General features: G+C 35.3%; 1 protein-coding gene across 3 annotated transcripts in view; it reads right to left on the bottom strand.

Moving 5' to 3' along the window:
- Positions 1–17883, bottom strand: part of Atp10d (ATPase phospholipid transporting 10D (putative)) — a 113473-nt gene extending 95590 nt beyond the window's left edge. Inside the window, exons 1-2 of one of the 3 annotated variants that reach the window (XM_046457039.2) lie at positions 17621–17883; positions 16653–16712 (exon numbers count right to left, since the gene is read on the bottom strand). In XM_046457039.2, coding sequence (XP_046312995.1) covers positions 16653–16666 — 14 coding nt within the window. In that variant the 5' untranslated portion in view covers positions 16667–16712; positions 17621–17883. The remainder of the gene's footprint in view (positions 1–16652; positions 16713–17620) is intronic. The other 2 variants (XM_046456886.1, XM_046456961.2) reach the window with 2 other exon arrangements.
- Positions 17884–20941: the final 3058 nt, after the last annotated feature.

Genomic DNA, 20941 nt, shown 5'->3' with positions numbered 1-20941 from the left:
GGTCAATAAGAAGTATAGAGAAATTCATAGCAACTCATTTCTGAGTACAGAATAGAAACTCTTTCATAGCAAATTCGTGATATGAAAGTCTCCTTGACTGACCATCAGAGATGAGCCTTGATAAAACTTGGATTTTCTCTGATCTTGTCATCTGTGACTCACCTGACCAACATTCTTTTTAAGAGACTTTATTACTTCAGAGAGACTGATTCTTTATCTGACCAGCAAGGACAATGTCTCACTGATGGTTTGATAGCTTCCTTGGTTTCTTTTCTATGTCAGGTGCCAATGTAGCATGTTTGGACGGCTCCTCTAATAAGGAATATCCTGTTAGCTACAAAATATTTTTTCTTCACCTCACATAAGCTTTGGAAAATAGGATGTCTAAACAGTATATGTGATGTACTTACTATGGGTTTTGGTGATGACAATGGCCAGTTTATTTTATGGGAAACCATGGGTCTTGAATAATCAAGTTATATATTCCTCAGTATTCTCCATTGGGTGGGATGAATCAAATTTGCAAATAAAGTCACCCTGGAGTTCTGAGTGCTATTTAGTATTTTCAGTTAATTGAACTTCTTGGATTAAACACCAATAGGCATGCATATTTTATATTTTTGATATATACAAGAGGCTAGGAAAGGGTAATATGTTACCCAAAACGTGAATTAAGGTAGTTACTTTGATAACTACTTTAACTGGTGATTATTATCATGGGAGGAAGTATTATGTAAGGTTGTGAAAAGCTAAGTCATACTTTTACCACTGATGAAATATTTGTTATAGTTTTGTCATTTGTCCTAACTGGGAAAAGGTCAACTTGATTCAAGCACATTGAACCTATGCATCTTTAGAAAAGAATGCTTAGAGTTGGGTGTGTTGGCACACAATTGTAATCCCAGCAGCTCCAGAGGCTGAGGCAGGAGATCATGAGTTCAAAGCCAGCCTCAGCAACCTAGCGAAGCCCCAAGCAACTCAGTGAGACCTTGTCTCTAAGTAAAATATTAAAAAGGGCTGGAGATGTGGCTCAGTAGTTAAGGAGCCTTACCCGTGCCAAAAAAGAAAGAATGCTTATACCAAGTTCATTTCATTCCTAATTCATTCCACAAACATGACCTGAAAAACTTAACCATTTACCAGACCCCATAGTTGATGTTCGCTAGATAAAAAGAAAAGATACTTTTCAATATCACAGAACCAGCCTCAGACTAAAGGAAGGAACCCTCCACAGCCATGAATGAGATGCTTTATATAATTTCTGAAGAAGAATCAAATTAGGATTTTCACTTATAACATGTTTATTTTGAGAGAGAGCAGAGGAATCAAATATGACTGTGGCATCTAGATGCATTGTTTTATACTAGGAAAGTTTTCTCTTCTTACTATTTCCATACATAGATAGCTTATTCAATTCCCCCTCATGTGAGAATAAAGCTTTTATAAAAAATGCATATATAATATAGCTAAATACACCATATATTTCATGATAGATATCATAAATTATATAATAATATTATATATATATATATGATATAAATATTCCTCAACTTACAGTGGGGTTATGTCTGCATAAACCCATCACAAGTTTAAAACATTGAGGTTGAAAATGAATTTAATACACCTAATGTACTGAAAATCATAGCTTGGTTTATCCTACCTTAACTGTGCTCAATAGGTTTATACTAGCCTATAGTTGGACAGGTTCATCTAATTCAAAGCCTATTTTATAATAAAGTGTTGGATATCAGATTAGTTAGCTTTGCAACACTGACCAAAATACCCAACAAGAACAATGTAGGAGGAGGGAAAAATTGATTTTGGCTCACAGTGACAGAGGTCAAGTTTGGTCATCCCAGTCCACTGTTCTGAGCCTAAGGTGAGGCAGAACATCATGGTGAAAGGGCATGGCAGAGAAACACTGATCCATTTCTGGCAATCAGAAAGCAGAGAGAGAGAGAGAAGCAGGGAGATGCTGAAGGGAAGGCGAACTTTTACAGGACAAGCCCCTAGTGACCCACCTCGTCCAGCCATCCCTGCCTTATTACAGTTACCACCCAGTCAGCTCATTCAAACTTGGATGGACTCATTAGGTCACACCTCTCATGATCCAGTCATTTCACCTCTGAACAGTCCTCCCATTAATACAGGCACTTTGAGGAAACACCTCATATCCAAACCATAACAGATAACCTTGTGTAATTTATTGAATACCTGCATCCAAGAAAGGCTGGCCATCCAGAACACTGTGCAGTATTGGTTGTTAACCTTCATGACTCTGTAGCTGACTGGGAGCCACTGCTCACTACTACTGTTCACTGATGGCCCAGCATCACAAGGGAGGATTATATCACATATCTATAGCCCAGGAAAAGATTTAAAGTTCAAAATTTGAAGAACAGTACAGTTTCTACTGAATGATTATTGCTTTTTGCACCATCAAAAAGTAAAAAAAAAAAAATCATGAAGTTGAACTATTTGAAGTTAGGAACTATCTTTTATATTTACACTTATGAATTATATACATATTTATATATACAGCCTTTGGATGGTTTATTCCAATACTGAGAATATTAATGTGTCTCTTTCAATATATCTCATATTTTCTTGAGGGAACCACATCTCTAAATGAATCATCTTTTGTGGATGTCTATGCTCCAAATTGACTTAAGGCAGTAAAAAGGCAAATAAATGTGTCTCTGTGTTACTGGTAAATTAAAAACAAACAAAAAACAACAACAACAACAACAAAAAACTCAGCTATACTTATGACTGAGTTCCTAGTTAGCTTAATCTATTCTTAAAGCTAAATGAAAATAAACATTTATTAAAATATTGATGATAGCAATCTTTACCACTAGGTTTTGACCTTGTTAATACTAGATAGTCCTAAAATAGTATATTATGAAAATGATAGAATTGTTTTTCATATTTGGTTATCCAATATTAACAAGATACTATTAATTCAACACAACTAAGATCATAACAATATCTACCACTTACAGAGATATGCCAAGTTCTTGCTGGGAATAAATATACATTAACTTTAGTCTTCGTCGAAAAGGATATTCTGTTTCCTCATTGACTGATGAGAAAACAGAGGCCCAGAGTGCTTGAGAAATGCACCTAACTTTCTTCCGACAGATGACTTTGTTTTTACTTTATTGAAGAAGCCAAGTCATCAAAAGAAAGCTTGAACAAGTGCCCTCACCCAACCTTCCCCAGTGTAGACCTCGTCTCAGAAACTGCCAAGGAGGCAGCTCGTGTCCAGAGAGCTACACATCAAACTGAGATCCCCATTCTCTCCCCAAACCTGCTCCCCTTCAGGTTAGTCCTGTCAGTTGATGGCAGCTCCACCCTTCTAGATGCTCAGCCCCAAAGCCTTTGAGCCCTCCTTGGGTCCTTCTTCCTCTCATGACCCCCATCCAATCAGCAATTCTCTTGGCTCTCCCTCAAAAATACACTGAGAAGCTAACCGCTTCCTCAGCATCATCCTAGTTGACTGCTATTGGCCTTGTCCTGTTAAAACCAAAAGTTGGACCCTGACATTTTCCCAACTAAACTCTCTCAGGGTTTCCACATTAATTGTAGTAACAGCCTCCAGTTGTTTATGACCTTCCTCCCATGATTCTCCTTCCCTGCTTTATTACTCATACAGCTTTCATGTCATTTCTTAACAATAGATGATTAACTTTTGTGTTTTGGCTTTTGTCTGTCTCCCTCCTTCATCTGTATAGGAATTTCTGTGTTTATTTTTTCCCCCACTGATACCGCCTCTGGCTAGAGCGGTATCAGGCATGCAGTAGACTTTTGATGAATATTTGCTGGATGAGCATATGAATGAAAGAGTAAAATAACATCCCTCATAAATGCAGTAGAGACTGTTACCTTTAACAATCTTGGACACACTGGCTCTAGATGTGACACAATTCACTTGGGCATTTCCTGGTATCTCACTACAGCTTTCATTAAGTATGCTAATGTAATTTTAGTTCACATAAAGGTCTAGAGCATGCAACCCTAAAAGGGACACTAATCAGCCTCCACCACATGAAGACATAAAAGAGGAAATAAAACAAGTAGAACTTCTTTTTAAAAATAGCTGAGGTATGTAAATTTAGTTGTTCTAAAACTCTCAGGGAAGTAGTTCTTCTCAGTAACATAGTTTTTCTACAGCTTAAAGATGCTTATCCCTTTAAGTACCAAAACAATTTTATCTGGAATGGAAATCGTTATACAACATGTCTCAATTTTCCTGTTCTTGCTGTAGCATTTTAAATAAATTTAAATTTTGAGAATTTAGCATGAGTACTCTGAGCACCAGAGCAGTTCCAGCAGTGATGACTTCAGGATCTTCCAAAGAATTGCCAGAAGCTTCTCCTCAGTAGTTGAAAACCTCCTTGTTTTGAATGCACATATATGGTTTGACAGGCTTTTTCCTCCAAATATCTGTTCAAATATCTGCTTTCATAAATATTTAACTCTTACTTCCAACTCCCACAGAGAGGTTAATAAATGTAAATAAAATGACTTACATGACCTCAATGGTCTTCCGGGAGTAGAAGATAAAAATTCAGCAAGATTGACTTAGTGAAATCATTTTCACTGTTCAGAGACCTCTTATCCTTAAATCTGTTTAATAAATAAGTATTGAAAGGCTACCATGTGCCACTCAGGCCCTTTTCCAGGCACTGAAACCAAAGTGATACAAAGTTCCTGTATTGACTCCATGATTCTTGCCCTACATGAGCCCATGGTAAAGGGATCCGCCCTGAGCTGACTCATGGGGTTCCCTCATTACCTGAAATACTTCAGAGATTAATTGCCATGGCATAAACATTGCTGTGTGTGTAGCCAGGTTTTAGGCAGAACACAGAAAGAGCTTAAGATACTACCCAATGAAGAAACAGGTAACATCCGAAACTAAGCCAGCACACAGATAAGTGCTAATTTCCAAAATTAGAGTCAAATATATTTTTAAATAGTAGAACACAAATTTCCTGGTGTGCTATGTATGTTTACTGTAGCTCAGTGTGGTAAGCACTGTTTGTGTGTGTGTGTGTGTGTGTGTGTAAAACATGGTAAACACACTGGATTGTAGTTATAAAGACAGCTTTTGAAAGATTATTAGGAAGACAGAGGGAAATGAGTTGAAATAATTTAATATCAGCATCACCTACAAGACCATCTTGCTCACTATTTCAACCAGTAACTGAACAATGTTTGGCCCATAAGCAGGCATACCAGGAATATTGTTAAATGAATTAATTAATGTCAATCAGGTTCTTGGTGGTATACCATGCACCTTGGGAATGAATCCTCTTCAAATATCACAAATATTGAGAATAAAGGATAATCAATTTACAACCATTATTGTTGAATGAATGAGTAGGGTCCTCTGCTAAGGTCTATTTGGTCAGCTGCATCTTGATCCTTTCAATGACCTAAAGCCACCTCACCTTTGCCAGAGATGACAATTATATTTGCCCTTAGACTGTTGATGACTAAGGTTAAATTTAAACCAATGGTCCTCAAGTGAAACTAGTTTTGGCAATATCTGGAGATACTTTTGATTATGGGTGCAATAGGTGAGATATGCTGCTAAATTTTAGACTGCAAAAAATAGTCCCTCACAATAAGAATTATCTAGCCCCAAATGTCAAAAATGCTGCTGTTGAGATACCCTGGGTTAGAGCAAGTCATTCCACTTTTTTAAGAGACAGGTGGGTCTTGAGTTCCAATGAGACTTATAACCTTCAGTTTCCCCATCAGGAAAATACAATAATAGTATCCACATTGTAGGGTTGTTGTGAGGAGTACATGATAATTTATGTAAGGTATCAGACATATAATAGACCCCAAAATCTAGCTAGTCTACTACTACAAGTGCACTTATTAATTGTTTGAGTATAAGATTTCTACAAATCCTCAGTGAGAAAAGTGAAGCAGGAGGCATCACAATACTAGACCTTAAATTATACTACAGAGCTGTAGTAACAGAAACCGCATGGTGTTAGCACCAAAACAGACATGAAGGTCAATGGTACAGAACAGAAGACACAGGAACAAGCCCACATAAATACAGTTGTCTCACACTAGACATAGGCGCATAAACATACATTGGAGAAAAGATAGCCTCTTCAATAAATGGTGCTGGGAAAACCAGAAATCTATATGTAGCAAAATGAAATTAAACCCCTATCTCTCACTCTGCACAAAACTCAAAGTGGATCAAGGACTTAGGCATTAGACCAGAGACCCTGTGCTTACTAGAAGAAAAATTAGGCCCAAATCTCCATCGCGTTGGCTTAGGAACCTAATTCCTTAACAAGACTTGTAAACATAAGAAGTAAAATCAAGAATCAATAAATGGGATGATATCAAACTGAAAAGCTTCTTCACAGCAAAGGAAACAATTAAGAACATGAAGAGAGAGCCTACAGAATGGGAGAAAATCTTTGCCCCCTGCACCACAGATAGCACATTAATCTCCAGGATAAATAAAGAACTCAAAAAAACTTAATACCAAAAACAAATAAATAACAACAAAAACAACCCCAATCAATAAATGGACAAAGGAACTGAACAGGCACAGAAGAAATACAATGGTCAACAAATACATAAAAAAAATGTTCAACATCTCTAGCTATTAGAGAAATGCAAATTAAAACTACACTGAGATTTTATTTCACTCCAGACAGAATAGCAATTATCATGAATATAAGTAACAATAAATGTTGGCGATGACTTAGGGAAAAAGGTATACTCATAAATGGCTGATGGGACTGCAAATTGGTACAACCACTCTGGAAAGCAGTATGGAGAGTCCTCAGAAAACTTGGAATGGAACCACAGTTTGACCCAGTTATCCCACTCCTTGGCATATCTCAAAGGACTTAAAATCATCATACTATACTGATGTAGCCACATCAATGTTCATAGCCCCTCAATTCACATTAGCTAAACCATGGAACCAACCTAGGTACCCTTCAATAGATGAACAGATAAAGAAAATATGGTATATATACACAATGGAATATTACTCATCCATAAAGAAGAATAAAATTATAGCGTTTGCCAGTAAATGGAGGGAACTAGAGGATATCATGCTAAGTGAAATAAACCAATCACAAAAAACAAAGGCCAAATATTCTCTCTAATATGCAGATGCTAACACACAGTAAGTGGTAGGGGAACAGGAAAGAGAGTAGAATGAATTGGACATTACTTTCCTATGTTCATATTTGAATACATGACTAGTATAACTCCACATCATGAACAACCACAAGAATGGGAAGTTATACTTCATGTATGTATAATATGGCAAAATACATACTATCACATATAAATAAAAAATAACTCATAAAATATAAAAAAAAGATTTCTGCTAAGTAGGAAAACCATTTTTAAAATGTTAAAGCTCAGGAAAATCATAATTTTAGGACTAAGGATATAAACTCAGTGGTTGATCTCTTCCCTAGCATGCATAAGGCCCTGGGGTTAAAGCAATGACTAAAAAAGCAAAACTGACGATTCAAAAAATAAAAAAACAAAGAAAGAAAGAAAATTCAAAAACTTAAACCTGTTGAAAACCTTAAATATGTAACTTTTTATATAAGAAAAGTGAGGTCCAGGGAGATTGGCTTGTTCAAGATTAAATAGCAAAATAATGTCAGCTCACATAAAATAGCTCCCTATCTTCTCTACTACCATTTTATTCCTTATGCATATATAGGTAGGCTTTTATTATTCCTAAACACAATGTCATTATTTACAAATATGTCATAAATTATTTATTCAACTTGAATACAAGATTTTATACCTCATAAAATCATATGTGATAGTATAATTAGCCTATAAAATAAAAATTATTCAGATACGCATCTATCTTAAAATTCTCAGTCTGTTCAAGCTCATTTGTGGAACTGCCCTATTGTTTCAGTATCATTGTAACAAGTCCTATTACCATGATGATGGTCAGCTTTTTAAGTTAATACTTTATAAAAATCAATATTAGAAATTATTCACTTCTGGCTTAAATATTTAAATAAAAATATACTTTGGAAAAGAGCCTGAACAAACATCCAGAATTTGACATAGTACAAATAAATAGGCAAAAATAATATTTATCTTCAGTAGTAACCTAAGAAAAGTAATTTAGGCAGAGTTAGAATTTTTTGTTTCTGATTGTAGCAAAAAAATTCTTTAAACTTCATAAATCTACTGAAACATTCATATAGTTCTGGGGGAAATCTAACCTTTCTTACTTTTCTAAAGCCATAACACAATATGCCTTTAAAATGTTCATTCTTGTTTGCCCTGAAGAGAAAGATGCTCAACTCAGAGTTACAAAAGGCACAAAACCCAAATGTTTAAAAATAGTGAAACTATTCAATTGTGATACGTCTAAATAATGGGAATATAAGATAGCTGTTAAAAAGTGATGTTTAAGAGAATGTTTAATTTAGAGTGCAAAAACACATGAAGTTTATAAAGATTTAAAGAATGATTCAGACCTGTATAAATGTCTGATCTCAACTATGAATGTACAACATGCTAACATGGAAAATCTAGAATAAAGTAATTTTAAAAACATTAACACTTTTTAAAATTTTCTTTTTTAGATGTAGATGAACACACTATCTTTATTTTTATTTATTTATTTTTATGTGGTGCTGAGAATTGAACTCAATGTCTCATACATGCTAGGCAAGCACTCTACCACTGAGCTACAACCCAGACCAACACTGTTTTTTGAGAGAGTATATCAATATACTGATTTCTATGTTAAGTATATTTTTAATGACTATCCATATTTTATCTATATTTTTTACCATCTGCTTATAAACTTACTTTGGATCCGAAAACAGTTCTTCATTTTAATCAAGAATACTAAAGTTAATCAAAAGCTTATTACTGTATATAATCATGAAACCTATATTTATGGTGAAGAAAAGCATACACAGAGGCTAATGTATTGCTTTTACATTTAAGATGTGAGAAGAGGCAATTCTTTGATTTTTTTGTTTGTCAAGAACAACTTTACATTATGCAAGACAAGCCTGCTGCAACACCAAAAATGTTCATGCTAAAGCCCACAAGTAGCATGTATAGGTTCTAATATTATATCAGATTAATATTGAAGACTGATGTATACTAAATTAGTGATAATTTGGCCTTCATAAAGGCAAATATGTGTGCTCTTTCCAAGAAATATTGAATGTAATTATAAATGGTGTAAAGCCAATTAAAGTATTCTTTTAGCTAAAAAGATAATCACTAAAAGATATCTCATAGATACAGCTCATTAAACTTTAAAAGACAGTGTATTTAAATGCCTAGATACTTCTGGGACAGTCTTATTCATGAAAATTAATTATAAAAGTAGAATTTAAAGGATATTGCATAAAAGAAAGCTCAGATAATTATTTCAGTAAAACATGTTCATACTTATGGAAGACATATACAATACTAGATATCAAAAAAATCGCAAAGTCTCATAAATAAGACCATTTTACATTTTAAATATTACCTTGATTGCTCTTTACTTTAGAACATTAAAGTCAGTAGGGTTCAGAATTTATTGGTCATATTTTCAAATTGTAATTAAAAACCCACTTCAAGACTCCTTCTGCTGATTCCTAGTATCCTCATAATATGACCAATATATAATATTCTGAAATTACCACATTCAGCACCACATGCACTGGTAAGGTAAAGAAAACAGGCAACCAAACTTTCCAGTAATACATAAAGAATTTAATCCAATTTGATTAAATCCAAAATGTATTCCAAGAATATAGCCTATGCTATGTACAGATGCACTATGAAAATATTTTTATGATTGGATTCTAATTTTATTTGCTTATTTATTATTTTGGGGGGTACTAGGGATTTAACACAGGGACACTTTACAGTACATTTCCAGTCCTTTTTATTTTGAGACAGGCCTCCCTAAATGGCTGAGGCTGGCCTTGGATTTGTTATTCTCCTGTCTCAGCATGCTCAGTCCCTGGGTTTACAGGTGTGCACCACCTAACCCCTGCTCTAATTTTATATAGAGTAATTAGTCATTCCCATAGGGAATCTGGATCATTCCCTACCTCTATAAACATGCACAGTATCTCTAAGAACACTTGATTCCCTATGCACAATCTGAGAGTCTTAAGAGTCACATTTGCTTCTTTTAATCATTGTCCCAAGATCAAAGGATAGGGGCACACACACAGCGCCCTCTTTTCTCCTATGAAACACAAAATGTATTCAGTTTAATTTTGCTTTTAAAGGAGATCTTTTGCCACCAAATAAATAACATAAAGCGAGGCAACACAAATCTTTAAATATCGAACATTGCACTTTTGGCTTCTTCACAAGTTTTACTTTTTAAAACAACATCTTTTTCAGCCAGCCCAGGGATAATACGGAGTATGAGAAACCAGTCCTTTAAAAGTGGGCCGGTGAATATGCTGGCTTTCTCACCTGAGGATCCTGCCGGAAGTCTATGTTCTCAAACTTACCACAGATCAGAATCAAAAGGAAAGCTTCTAAGAGCACAGTTTCTACCTCTTTTCTGCCAAGCACAGGACCTGCCCACTTTCTGACTCAGTAGGCCTGCAGTGGGACCTGAGGGTTTGCATTTCTAACAAGCTCAAGTGAAACTGATGCTTCTAGTCTGGGGACCACACTTTGAAAACCATCAACCTAAGCAACCCAAAGCTACCCTGGAACGTCTTACTTTTAATTCATAAGTATATTGCCCCATGAATTCATAATCACTCAACATTATTTTTATGCAGTTAATCATTTCCACCCATGTGTATGTATTACTATTTAAGTAATCAGTGAAACTGCTTTTCTGATACTGAAGAAAGAGGACAATTATTTTCTGTATAAATAAACACAGAAATTTTTTAAAATTCTTTAAAAATAATAACATGGTTAGGAAATGATACGTGAAAAGAAATTGGAAAGTGGATTTATTTGTAGCTAAAATGAAAAGAACTCAGTCATTGAAAGACCAAATGGACTTTTAAAACTAAAAGTTTATATCAAGAGACTAAATCAAATGTTTTCTAAATGTCTCTCACATATTACCCAGAGCTATAAATATGAATCATATAAATAGGACAAGACTAAAGTTTTGAAGTATGACTTCTCTTTAAGGTATATGTCATTGCTGGATAAGTGAAAAAAGACAGGCATTACTTCATTTATTTTGTTTGAACTGTAGAAAAGTTATTTCAAGATAATGGATGAAGAGTTTAACCTCTAAAACCTAATAATTTGCTTTTGGAAATTACGGAGTAACTTTAAATATGTTATAAATATTACATAGGTAAGTATTATTCCTCAATGGCTAAAAATTACTTCATCTCATGATTTAATGTAATGGAATATAGATTACATATACCAATCACTAAATTATCACAACATACATATTTAAATTGTCCCTGAGATCGGAACATTAAGTATGACTAGTATATAAATATCAGTAATAGACAGGTCAAACTATTAATGGTAATTAAAAGAAGTTGATCATTTTTACTGGAATTATAAAATGAATTTATGGCAAATAAATAGTCAACTTATTCAATGCTACTCAACTCCCCAAATATATTCATTTTGAATAAGTACTGATACTATATTTAGCTGTTTTCAAAACAGCAAACAGATTCACAATAATTGGCCACTCACCATAAACCCTTAGCCTCTCTAAGCCTGTTTCCAAATTATAAAATGGAAATATCACCTATGTCACAGAGTTTTGTATGAAGGTTTATTAAGAATATGTAGTACCTGACACATGGAAGATGCTCAGTGCCTTCCTTTAAATGGAGTTTACCGTGCTCCCGCGGTGTGCGGGGAATTGTTATAGATACAGGAAATAAACCAGAGAACAATGCAGATGAAAACTTCTATGTTTTAGAAGTTTACATTTTAGCATTCGTTTATTTTACCTTGCCCTACATTCAATGCTGGGTACTTAGGGGATGAATAAAAAACACCCAGAAAGAGATTAAAATTCTCAATTCAATTTAAAAAGATAAAATTGGATAATCATGCAGTGTATGAATTTAGGAAAATAGAAAATCCTACCAGAAGGCACGGAATGGAGTCAGAGGCTGGAAAGGGAAAAGAGGACTGCTTCCCATGAGAGAGAGAGAGCATCTAAATGAGCCTTGGAAAAACCCAAATTCCCTATAGAAGAGATTTGTAGATTTTTGGAAAAGTAATATTATGAAAAGGAAGGTGGCTGGAAACTATTTGTGTAAGCAACTATGAGTAGTTTTATATTGCTGGAATTTCAAATATAAATTATGGACTAATAGGAGATTAAAGTGGGAATCTATGTTAGAACCATCTTGAAGTCTTCAATTGTTAAGATGAAGAATTTATACTTAGTTTAGAAGAAACAGGGAATCATTGGAGATATTTTGAGAATGTAATGTGGATTTTCTTGTTTTTTCTTTTTTTTTTTAATACCAAGGATTGAACCCAGAGGTTAACCACTGAGTCACATCCCTGACCCATTTTTAAATTTTTTATTTGAGACAGGGTCTCACTAAGCTGCTTAGGGCCTCACCAAGTTGCTGAGGCTGGATTTGAACTCATGATCCTTCTGCCTCAGCATGAGCCACCTTCTCATGTTCCTCACGTGGTCGGGTGCCTCCTGTGTTGGTGCCATTTCTGATCTCTGCCTGTTATCACCCTACATCATTAAGCCTATATACCTTATCCATATATTCCTATTATCAACACACCTATCCTGACCATGACCCAAAATATGAAGCATACAAAATAATATGTGACTGTCTGGACATTTGGGATCATCATGGTCGGTCCCTCCTGGCACTGCTCAAATGAAATGTGACAATTTGGGAGAAGAAAGCTAGTTTGGGACGATTGCTTTTTCAAAGTTCCCTTATCCCATTGGGAGCATTTCCCTTTCCTTTTAGTCCTTGCTTTAGGGATCTTAAAAGTGTAATAATGCTTTAGATTTAGGAATTTTTCTACCTGGGTAAGGTAGAAACGTTGATTGCTTAACTAAAGGATATCACAGGAAAGTTGAACTTCTGACAAAAACATCTGAGAGCATCTTTTTAGCACAGTTTTTAGTGAAGAAAAGAAGGATAGCAGGGCACAGTGGCAGATAATTGAAACCCCAGTGACTAGGGAGGCTGAGGCAGGAGGATCTCAATTTTGAGGTCAGCCTGGGCAACTTGGTAAGATCCTGTCTCAAAAAAAATAAGTAAATAAAAGGGCTGGGAGTGTAGCTCAGTGATATAGTGTCCCTAAGTTCATTCCTCAGTACCAAAAGAAAAAAGGGGGGAGGGTGATGATCATGATGTTTAACTATAACCTTCTATAATATTTTATAGCCTAATTAAAGTAAATTAGAATGTTGTGAAATCATGCTAAGTAATTATGAATACTATAAACTAAAGAAAGGATTTCACAACATTGAGGATGGTGGAAACTTGATTTTCACTTTCCTTCTTATAACCAAGGAAATTAAGATTTTTACAATCCATCTTACATGTTAAGGAGTTGAAAACTTCTAAGTTTGTTTTACTAACAGAAATGTAGTTGTATTTACCATCTTCATTCAGAAAGGCCTTAAACTGAATAAATAAACTTCAGGAAGATCAACTAGGAAGTATTTAATTAAGGCCTATCAGCATCAGATCCCAGCAGATGTGATCAACAGGAAATGAAGGGGAAGTTAAGCTCTAGTTAATCTAACCCTGCTTATTATTTCAGAAAATAGCTGGGAGCAAAAGAACAAATGTGAGTAGAATCAAGCTTTGCCTGTAGTCCAAATGTTCTCACCAGCAAATATAGTTCAGAAATAATAATACTTAACATAAAATTACAACGTAATGAGGGAGATTGTGGGAACTCTATAAAAGGGGCTGGATATTTATTTATGTGCTCTTCATATCAGGACAGACTGTTTTATTAGGAGATTGGCTTTTTCTCCCCTCTGTTAACTAAATATATTCATTGTAAAAATCTTAGAAACTATAGATTAATACCATGATAAAAATATAAATTTCCTAAAATCTCACCACCCAAACGAAAGTACTGTTAATATTTCATTTCCTCCTCTCCATTAAAGTAGCTTCTGTGCATAGGTTGATTTTGTTTTTCTAAAACTACAATATCATTTTGCAATTTGTTTTTTATTTTCTTTTTTTTTATTTCTCATATTCCCTATCAGAATAGTTTTCTATATAATTGAATGGCCTTCCTAATAACCTCACACAATTCGATTTGCTTTCGATGTTTGCTAACATGATGTGTGCAAATGTGGGGACACAATTATTGCTATTCTGATATTCTTTGATGATTGGGAGGTTAACATTGCCCCTTTCTCAACCTTGAAAATTTTCAATTTATTTTCCTTTGTGAATTGCCGAATTATGTTCATTTTTCATTGGGGGTCAATTCTACAGGGGGGTTCATCAGTCTGTCTTAGTCCATTTGAGGTTGCTATAACAAATTACTATAAACTAGATGGCTTATAAAAAAAAAAAAAAACAGAGACTTATTTCTTATAGTTAAAAAGGCTGGAAAGCCCAAGATCAAAGTGTGAATATATCTGGTGTCTGGTGAGGGCTCACTGTCTGGTACTTAGATGGCATCTTCTTGCTATATCCTCCCATGAGGGAATGGCCAAGGCAGCTTTCTATGCCTCTTTCGGAAGGGCACTAATCCCATTCATGAGGCCTTCTGCCCTATTATCTAAACATCTTCCAAAGACCCCCCCTTCTCAAGACTATCAAATTAGTGATTAGGAATCAGTAAATGAACTTGGGTGGGAGTACACACACTTTCCAAACCACAGCAATATTATAAAGCACTGCTTAATGTCTTTTAAAAAGGGCATGCTGCCAGTTAAGTATAGATCCTAGCCTTTGTCTTTAGATTTTGCTTACAGTATTTCTGGAGATACTTTTGAAAATGGTATTTTTGTGATTATAAAAGTAATAGTTGCTATAGAAGACTTGGGAATATCAGTAAAAATATAAAAAAAGAAAATGAAAGCTATAACTCTACCACCTAGAAATATGTATGTGTGTATTTTAGTACATGGCATATTAATGAATATACCTATTAATGCAAGAGGAACTATACTCAAACAGGAACTTATTCAATGTTTTAATTTATAACCATGATATTTCAGAGCTTAATAAATATTTATTGACTAAATGAATCTTATATATAATTCTTTCAAAGGCATACTTTATACATTCAAGATATATGGTATTTGATCTTGCCACTCAATATATTGTAACATGTTTCCAAGTCATAACTTTTTTTTCAAAATTATTTGGTATCTGCATTTTATCTACATAAAGAGATAAAACATTAATTTATTTAAATATTTTGCTATAGGCTGTTTCTGATTTTTTTTCATGCTATAGGTAACACTGTAATGACCTAATTATAAATCTTCAAATGGAATTCACATAATTTTCTTATGATATATTCCTAGACCCAGAGTCATTGAGTCAAAGCCTATGAATATTCACAGGTTTTAATACTTATTACCATATTATTGCTTCATACAGTTGTATTAATATACCCTTCATTAAACTCCTTAAATGTGATTCCATTAAGGCCACAACTTTTACAAAATTAGTGTCACTACTACTTCTTACTTCACAGATCAAAGAAAAGTATTGTTTCTATGGCTAAAGCCTTTTTTTCTGAAATGAAATAAAGAGAATAAGGAGCCAATAATGTTTTCAAGAAAATACAACAATCCTCTGCTAAATGATAAGGAAAGCTGTTCAGCTGCTGTAATAATTAACTGGGTATGGTGATAGCATCCAGCATACATATTATTGTTCCTGAAGTTAATAGATTCTCCTTTTCTTAAGCATGATAATCTCTTAAATTTATCTTCATCAATGTGTTTTGTTTTGAGAGTCCCCAAATGGTCTTGCTTATAGCATTTTTCTTTGCCTTCATTAAAAAAAATACAGTTTCCAACTAAAGTAGGCAATAAATAAAACACAGCATGTGGACATTTTGTAAGTATTAATTTTTAAAATTGATTCTAAAAGGTACATTTGTTTAACAAATGAATCATTCTGTTCAATTATAAATCATAATCCAATTCTGAGCATTTCCCTTCATTTTACTGACAATATCAAAATAATATGCTATTCAATTGTTTAGTCAGTAAGTATGAAAAGTATTCATTTTTGGTTAGCCAAGGTCAAACATTTCCCACATCCTGTTTCAAACTGTTTAAACTCTTCATTTTTTTTTTCATAAAATGTAACAAGTGGCAACCGTTACAGTTTTTTTTTTCCTAAATAAATTGTTCGAATGCTGTTACCATGTTTTTCAACACATATAGTATAATCTCACCTTGATAAAAACAAACTATCTTAATGTAGATTTGTAAGATATATTTATAATGAGAAAATAAAACAGTCTGGAAAAAGCTGTTATTACCTTTGGAAACAGACTGAAGTGTGGGCTCGCCTGGGTCACTGAATTAGTTATTCTGTTAAGATGATCATGTGTTACAATTCTCACTCTTCACAAATCAACAAAGACTTTTTTTTATGTTGGTAAAATTTAAATTTGGCCTCATCTAATTTAAACTGATACAATAATACTGGTGGAATCCCTACCTTTGTTGGTACATTTTTCAAGGTTGATTAGAGTTAGAGAACTGCCCAAACCCTGTAAAACTGAAAAGAACTATCTTCTTATGAAAAGAAGCAAGAAGAAACTTTGGTTTTATTTAGATCACATTCTAAATACCTGAGTCAGCATGCCTTAATGAATATGTGTAGTTTAAATATATTCTTTCCAAAGGCACATGGTCCCAAGTCACTACTACCTCAGGAATTCACTGCCCAACCCATCTCTCTGCTGTTATATTTTTACTATAATATGTTCTATAATGTAAAATGAAGGGCACCCCAGATAACAACTGAGTTCTTAAAGTTAGTGTTAGCAGGAAAGAATATCGTTTCAAAACTATTTCTGAGCAAGTTGCAACGCAAACACCTTTTTCTTCCCAAGTAACAGTCAGTCCATGGTTTATGTATTGTTCTAAATTGCTCAACACTTTTCCTCTTCATCACCTTTTGGGGCAAGTAGCCAAAATGGCTTTAAAGGGCTCGATTTTGAAAAGAATGTGTGTGAACGGGTGTGTCTGCATGATTTACCTTCTTACAAAAACCAGTTTTCAGTATAAGTCAAATAATTTCCCTAGAGAAATCCAGTAACTGAAAATGGTGCAATCGCTTCTCCATTTTTAAGTCCAGAACTCTAGTTTTGAGCCATGTCATCAAACCTAAACATGATTGGATGGGGAGAGGGAGAGGGAGAGGGAGAGAGGGAGAGAGGGGGGGGGGAAGAGGGGGAGAGAGAGAGAGAGAGAGAGAGAGAGAGAGAGAGAGAGAGAGAGAGAGAGAGAGAATGTAAGAGTGAGAGGAAGAGAGGGAGAGGGAGAGAGGGAGAGAGAGAGAGGGAGGAGGGAGGAGGAAGGGGGGAGAGAGAGAGAGAGAGAGAGAGAGAGAGAGAGACTTAAAGAAAGAGAGCAGTGAGGCAGAAAGCTGCGAAATAGAAAGGTTTGCTCTTTCACTCTTACCAATTTCTCCCCGGGCACACATCACAGCATGATGATCAATGAATTTCAAGGTGCAAGAAAAGAACCAAGTACAGATCCGAAGAGTGGAGGCGAGTTATGCCTCGGAGCCGGGCATTTGCCTTGGGGTATGGGGTTAGGGGCAATCTCTCAGCGCTAGAGCAGCCGATGGAGCCGGAGCAAAATCCAAGACCAATTTCTCCCTCTCCCCCTCCTCCCCTCCGCGGCCCGACTCTGCAGCAGCTCAAGCTTCCGTGCAACGCCAATTGCCTGCTGTCCCGCCTCCCGTGACGTCGAGCGGGAGGAGCCTGGCAGCTGCCGGGCTCCAAGCTCCAGCTGTTGGACAGAGCTGCCAGTCTCCCTAGGCAGATGCCCCAGTGACCCAGAGCTGGTACAGTCCCACCTCTGACTTTCACCTTGCATTACAGATTGCCCGTGGTTGAGGGTTTCGTTTTTCTTGTTTTACAATTTGGTTGAACAATTGAGTCATTTACCAGGACAATTATTTTCTGGGTGGGAAAAATATTTAATCTAAAAAATAAATATTGGAGTTTTATAACTAGAAAGGAAAAAGACCACAGTTCTGATACTGCGTTTTTTCTTACTGCCTACCTTTCTATTTCTTTACTCAGGATATGGCAGCTATATTAATCATACACCTGACAGGGTCTGTTGACTTAAAACTTTGAAAAACTTAAAATAAATAAATAAATAAATAAACTCCTAAAAAATGTCAATGGTCTCTCTGGTCATTCAAAACTTCTGATGAACTAAATGCTTTGGGAAGAGGAGAGACCATTTAGAGAAGGCAGAGCTTTCAGAATAATTCAGAATAATCACTGCCTGCCAATTGTTTTTCCTCACCAAAACAAATATTACAAGTAGACCAAAAACCTCCACAGCTCGCCTATCTTTTGCTTCTATCTACCGTTCTCTCAAATATTTCTCAAATGTGTAGCAGTGTGAAGAAAAGTAAACAATCATGCAAATGTTTGGCCATTAGTGAAGCTATCACCAGGACAGATACAGGAGCTTGGTTGGGAGGTTTGAAAACTCTCAGAACAGGAGAGGCCAAACAAGTTTTTGCACCCACCTAGAAGGTAGTTGTGCCAAATGAGGAGGAACAAGGTCTGGGTGTGGTATCCTGTGATGCTTGATTAAGGTAGCCTCCTTCTGCAAGGAAGGGCAAATTGCTAGAGTTTAGTCAACTCTGGAATAATTCCAGCCTTGGTACAACACACTGTCACTTATATGGCCTAGGAAAGTCCTGGTCCTAGTAGCAGTCATGTGACTATCTTCAACATGAATTGAGATGAAACAAATTTCCTTTCTGCTAGGCAATCTTCCAGAGCAACTTAAAACTTCTAATGGGCCTCCTTAAGCTCCCCAATCAGCAGGGATGTAACCTCTTGGAAGGCCTTTCTGGGAAAGTGCATACCAGGACAATTCAGGCTTGTAGCTATTTGCATCCTGTTTGGATTTCTTCAATCAGTGGTTCTAAGTAGCTACACATCAGAGTCAACTACGGAGTCTGATGCCAAAGCCCCACCCAAACCAATTAAACTGGAATCTCCAGGGATGGGGCTCTGGCAACTTCTTTCTTTCTTTCTTTCTTTTTCTTTTAAGCTCTCTGCTTGACTCTAATGTATGGCAAGAGTTGAGAATCACTGGATAAGATATAAATTAGTGTCTTAAAGGAAACTCCACATGATAATTAAGTTTAAAAATGCAGTGGCTGAATAATATTAAACATTTTATAATAAAAATTATAGTTATATATTATTTATATATTTTCATTTTCAATATGAATATAGAAAATATGTATCAAGATACACATCAAAATTGTGTCCCTGAGCTGGGTGCAGTGGTGACCACCTGTAATCCCAGCAGCTCAGGAGGCTGAGGCAGGAGGATTCCAAGTTCAAAGCCAGTCTCAGCAATTTAGCAAAGCACTGATAAAAAATAAAACGGGCTTTGGAAGTGGCTTAGTAGTTAAGCACCCCTGGGTTCAATCCCTGGTACAAAAAAAAAAAAAGAAAAAATTGTTCACTAAGAGAGCAAGAGTAGATTAGTGAGGGGAGGTTATTTAAAAATAAATAAATCCTGAATTTGAGACACTATTTAAATATGTTAATTCATAGTCATTTCTAAGTTAAAATGTATTTACTTTCTTGTAATTTCAGAAATATATTCAACTTTTATGTATTCCTTTTGAAGTTTTAAAAACTAATATTCAAAAGTATATGATAGGGATACTCTTCTTCATCTGGGAAATTATTTAGTTTCATGTTATAGTTAGGATATAAGGTGTCCCCCAAAAAACTCCTGTTAACGCAGAAATATTGGTGGTGAAATAACTAGGTTATGAGAACTGTAAACTGAGCTCCGAGTTTGAGTGGACTGGGTGGTAACTCTAGTCAGGTAGAGCTTGGCTGGAGAGAGGTGGCTTACTGGGGATCTGACCTTGAAGGATATGTCTTCCCTGTGGCCCTTTCTCTTCACCCTCTCTCTGCTTCCTGACTCCTCCATGAGCTGAGCAGTTTTCCTCCGTGGGCCTCACATTCAGCCAAGAGCAATGAAGTTGGCCATTTGTGAATTGAAACCTCTGAAACCGTGAGCTCCAAATAAACTTCCTCCTTTAAGTTGTTCTTGTCACATGTTTTGGTCACAGTGATTATGAAAGACTGACTGAAACATCTCAATACTATCGAATAGCTTCATAATTAATTGCCAGTACTCAAGTGCTTTGATTAGACCTGTTTTTAAATCTTTGTTTTGCAAATTTTTAGATATATGATCACTGAACTCTGTAGGGAAGATGGATCCAATAATATCAACCTGAACACAATTAATCTCATATGAAATCTGGTAGCTGATGTGCTTAACACTGTGTAAAACACATAACAGGTACTTAATAAGTGATAGTCATCAATTCACGGACTCCTTTATGCTTTTCTTAAATATACTCAAGGATTAGGATGGCAACAGCAGATTAAGAATTATCAGAAAATATTTTTATAAAGCCATAAATATGATTCTTCTAATGATCAATGATTCTTCTTATCCTGTTATACATGAAAAAGAAATATTTTCATTCTTTCAGTCCATCTTTTTAAAATACAAATATGAAAGATGATATGGGTTTTTGTTTTTGTTTACTTCAAAATATTTCACATATAACCGAATTATCTAAAGTGTCACGTTTTCTAGTAGCTGACTTTTCATGATTTGTAATCAACCACTTTCTCTCTGTACTCATTAACAAGGGATGACTCAAGCACAGGTTAGGACATTTCCCACTATCAGTTTTCTGACTAACTTTGG

This window comes from Marmota monax, unplaced genomic scaffold (assembly GCF_021218885.2).
Source record: "Marmota monax isolate L192 unplaced genomic scaffold, Marmota_monax_Labrador192_F-V1.1 WCK01_AAM20220418_F8-fsc00025, whole genome shotgun sequence".
Lineage (NCBI taxonomy): Eukaryota > Metazoa > Chordata > Mammalia > Rodentia > Sciuridae > Marmota > Marmota monax.
Note: the sequence above shows the minus strand (reverse complement) of the source record. Positions and strands in the feature narration are given on the sequence as shown.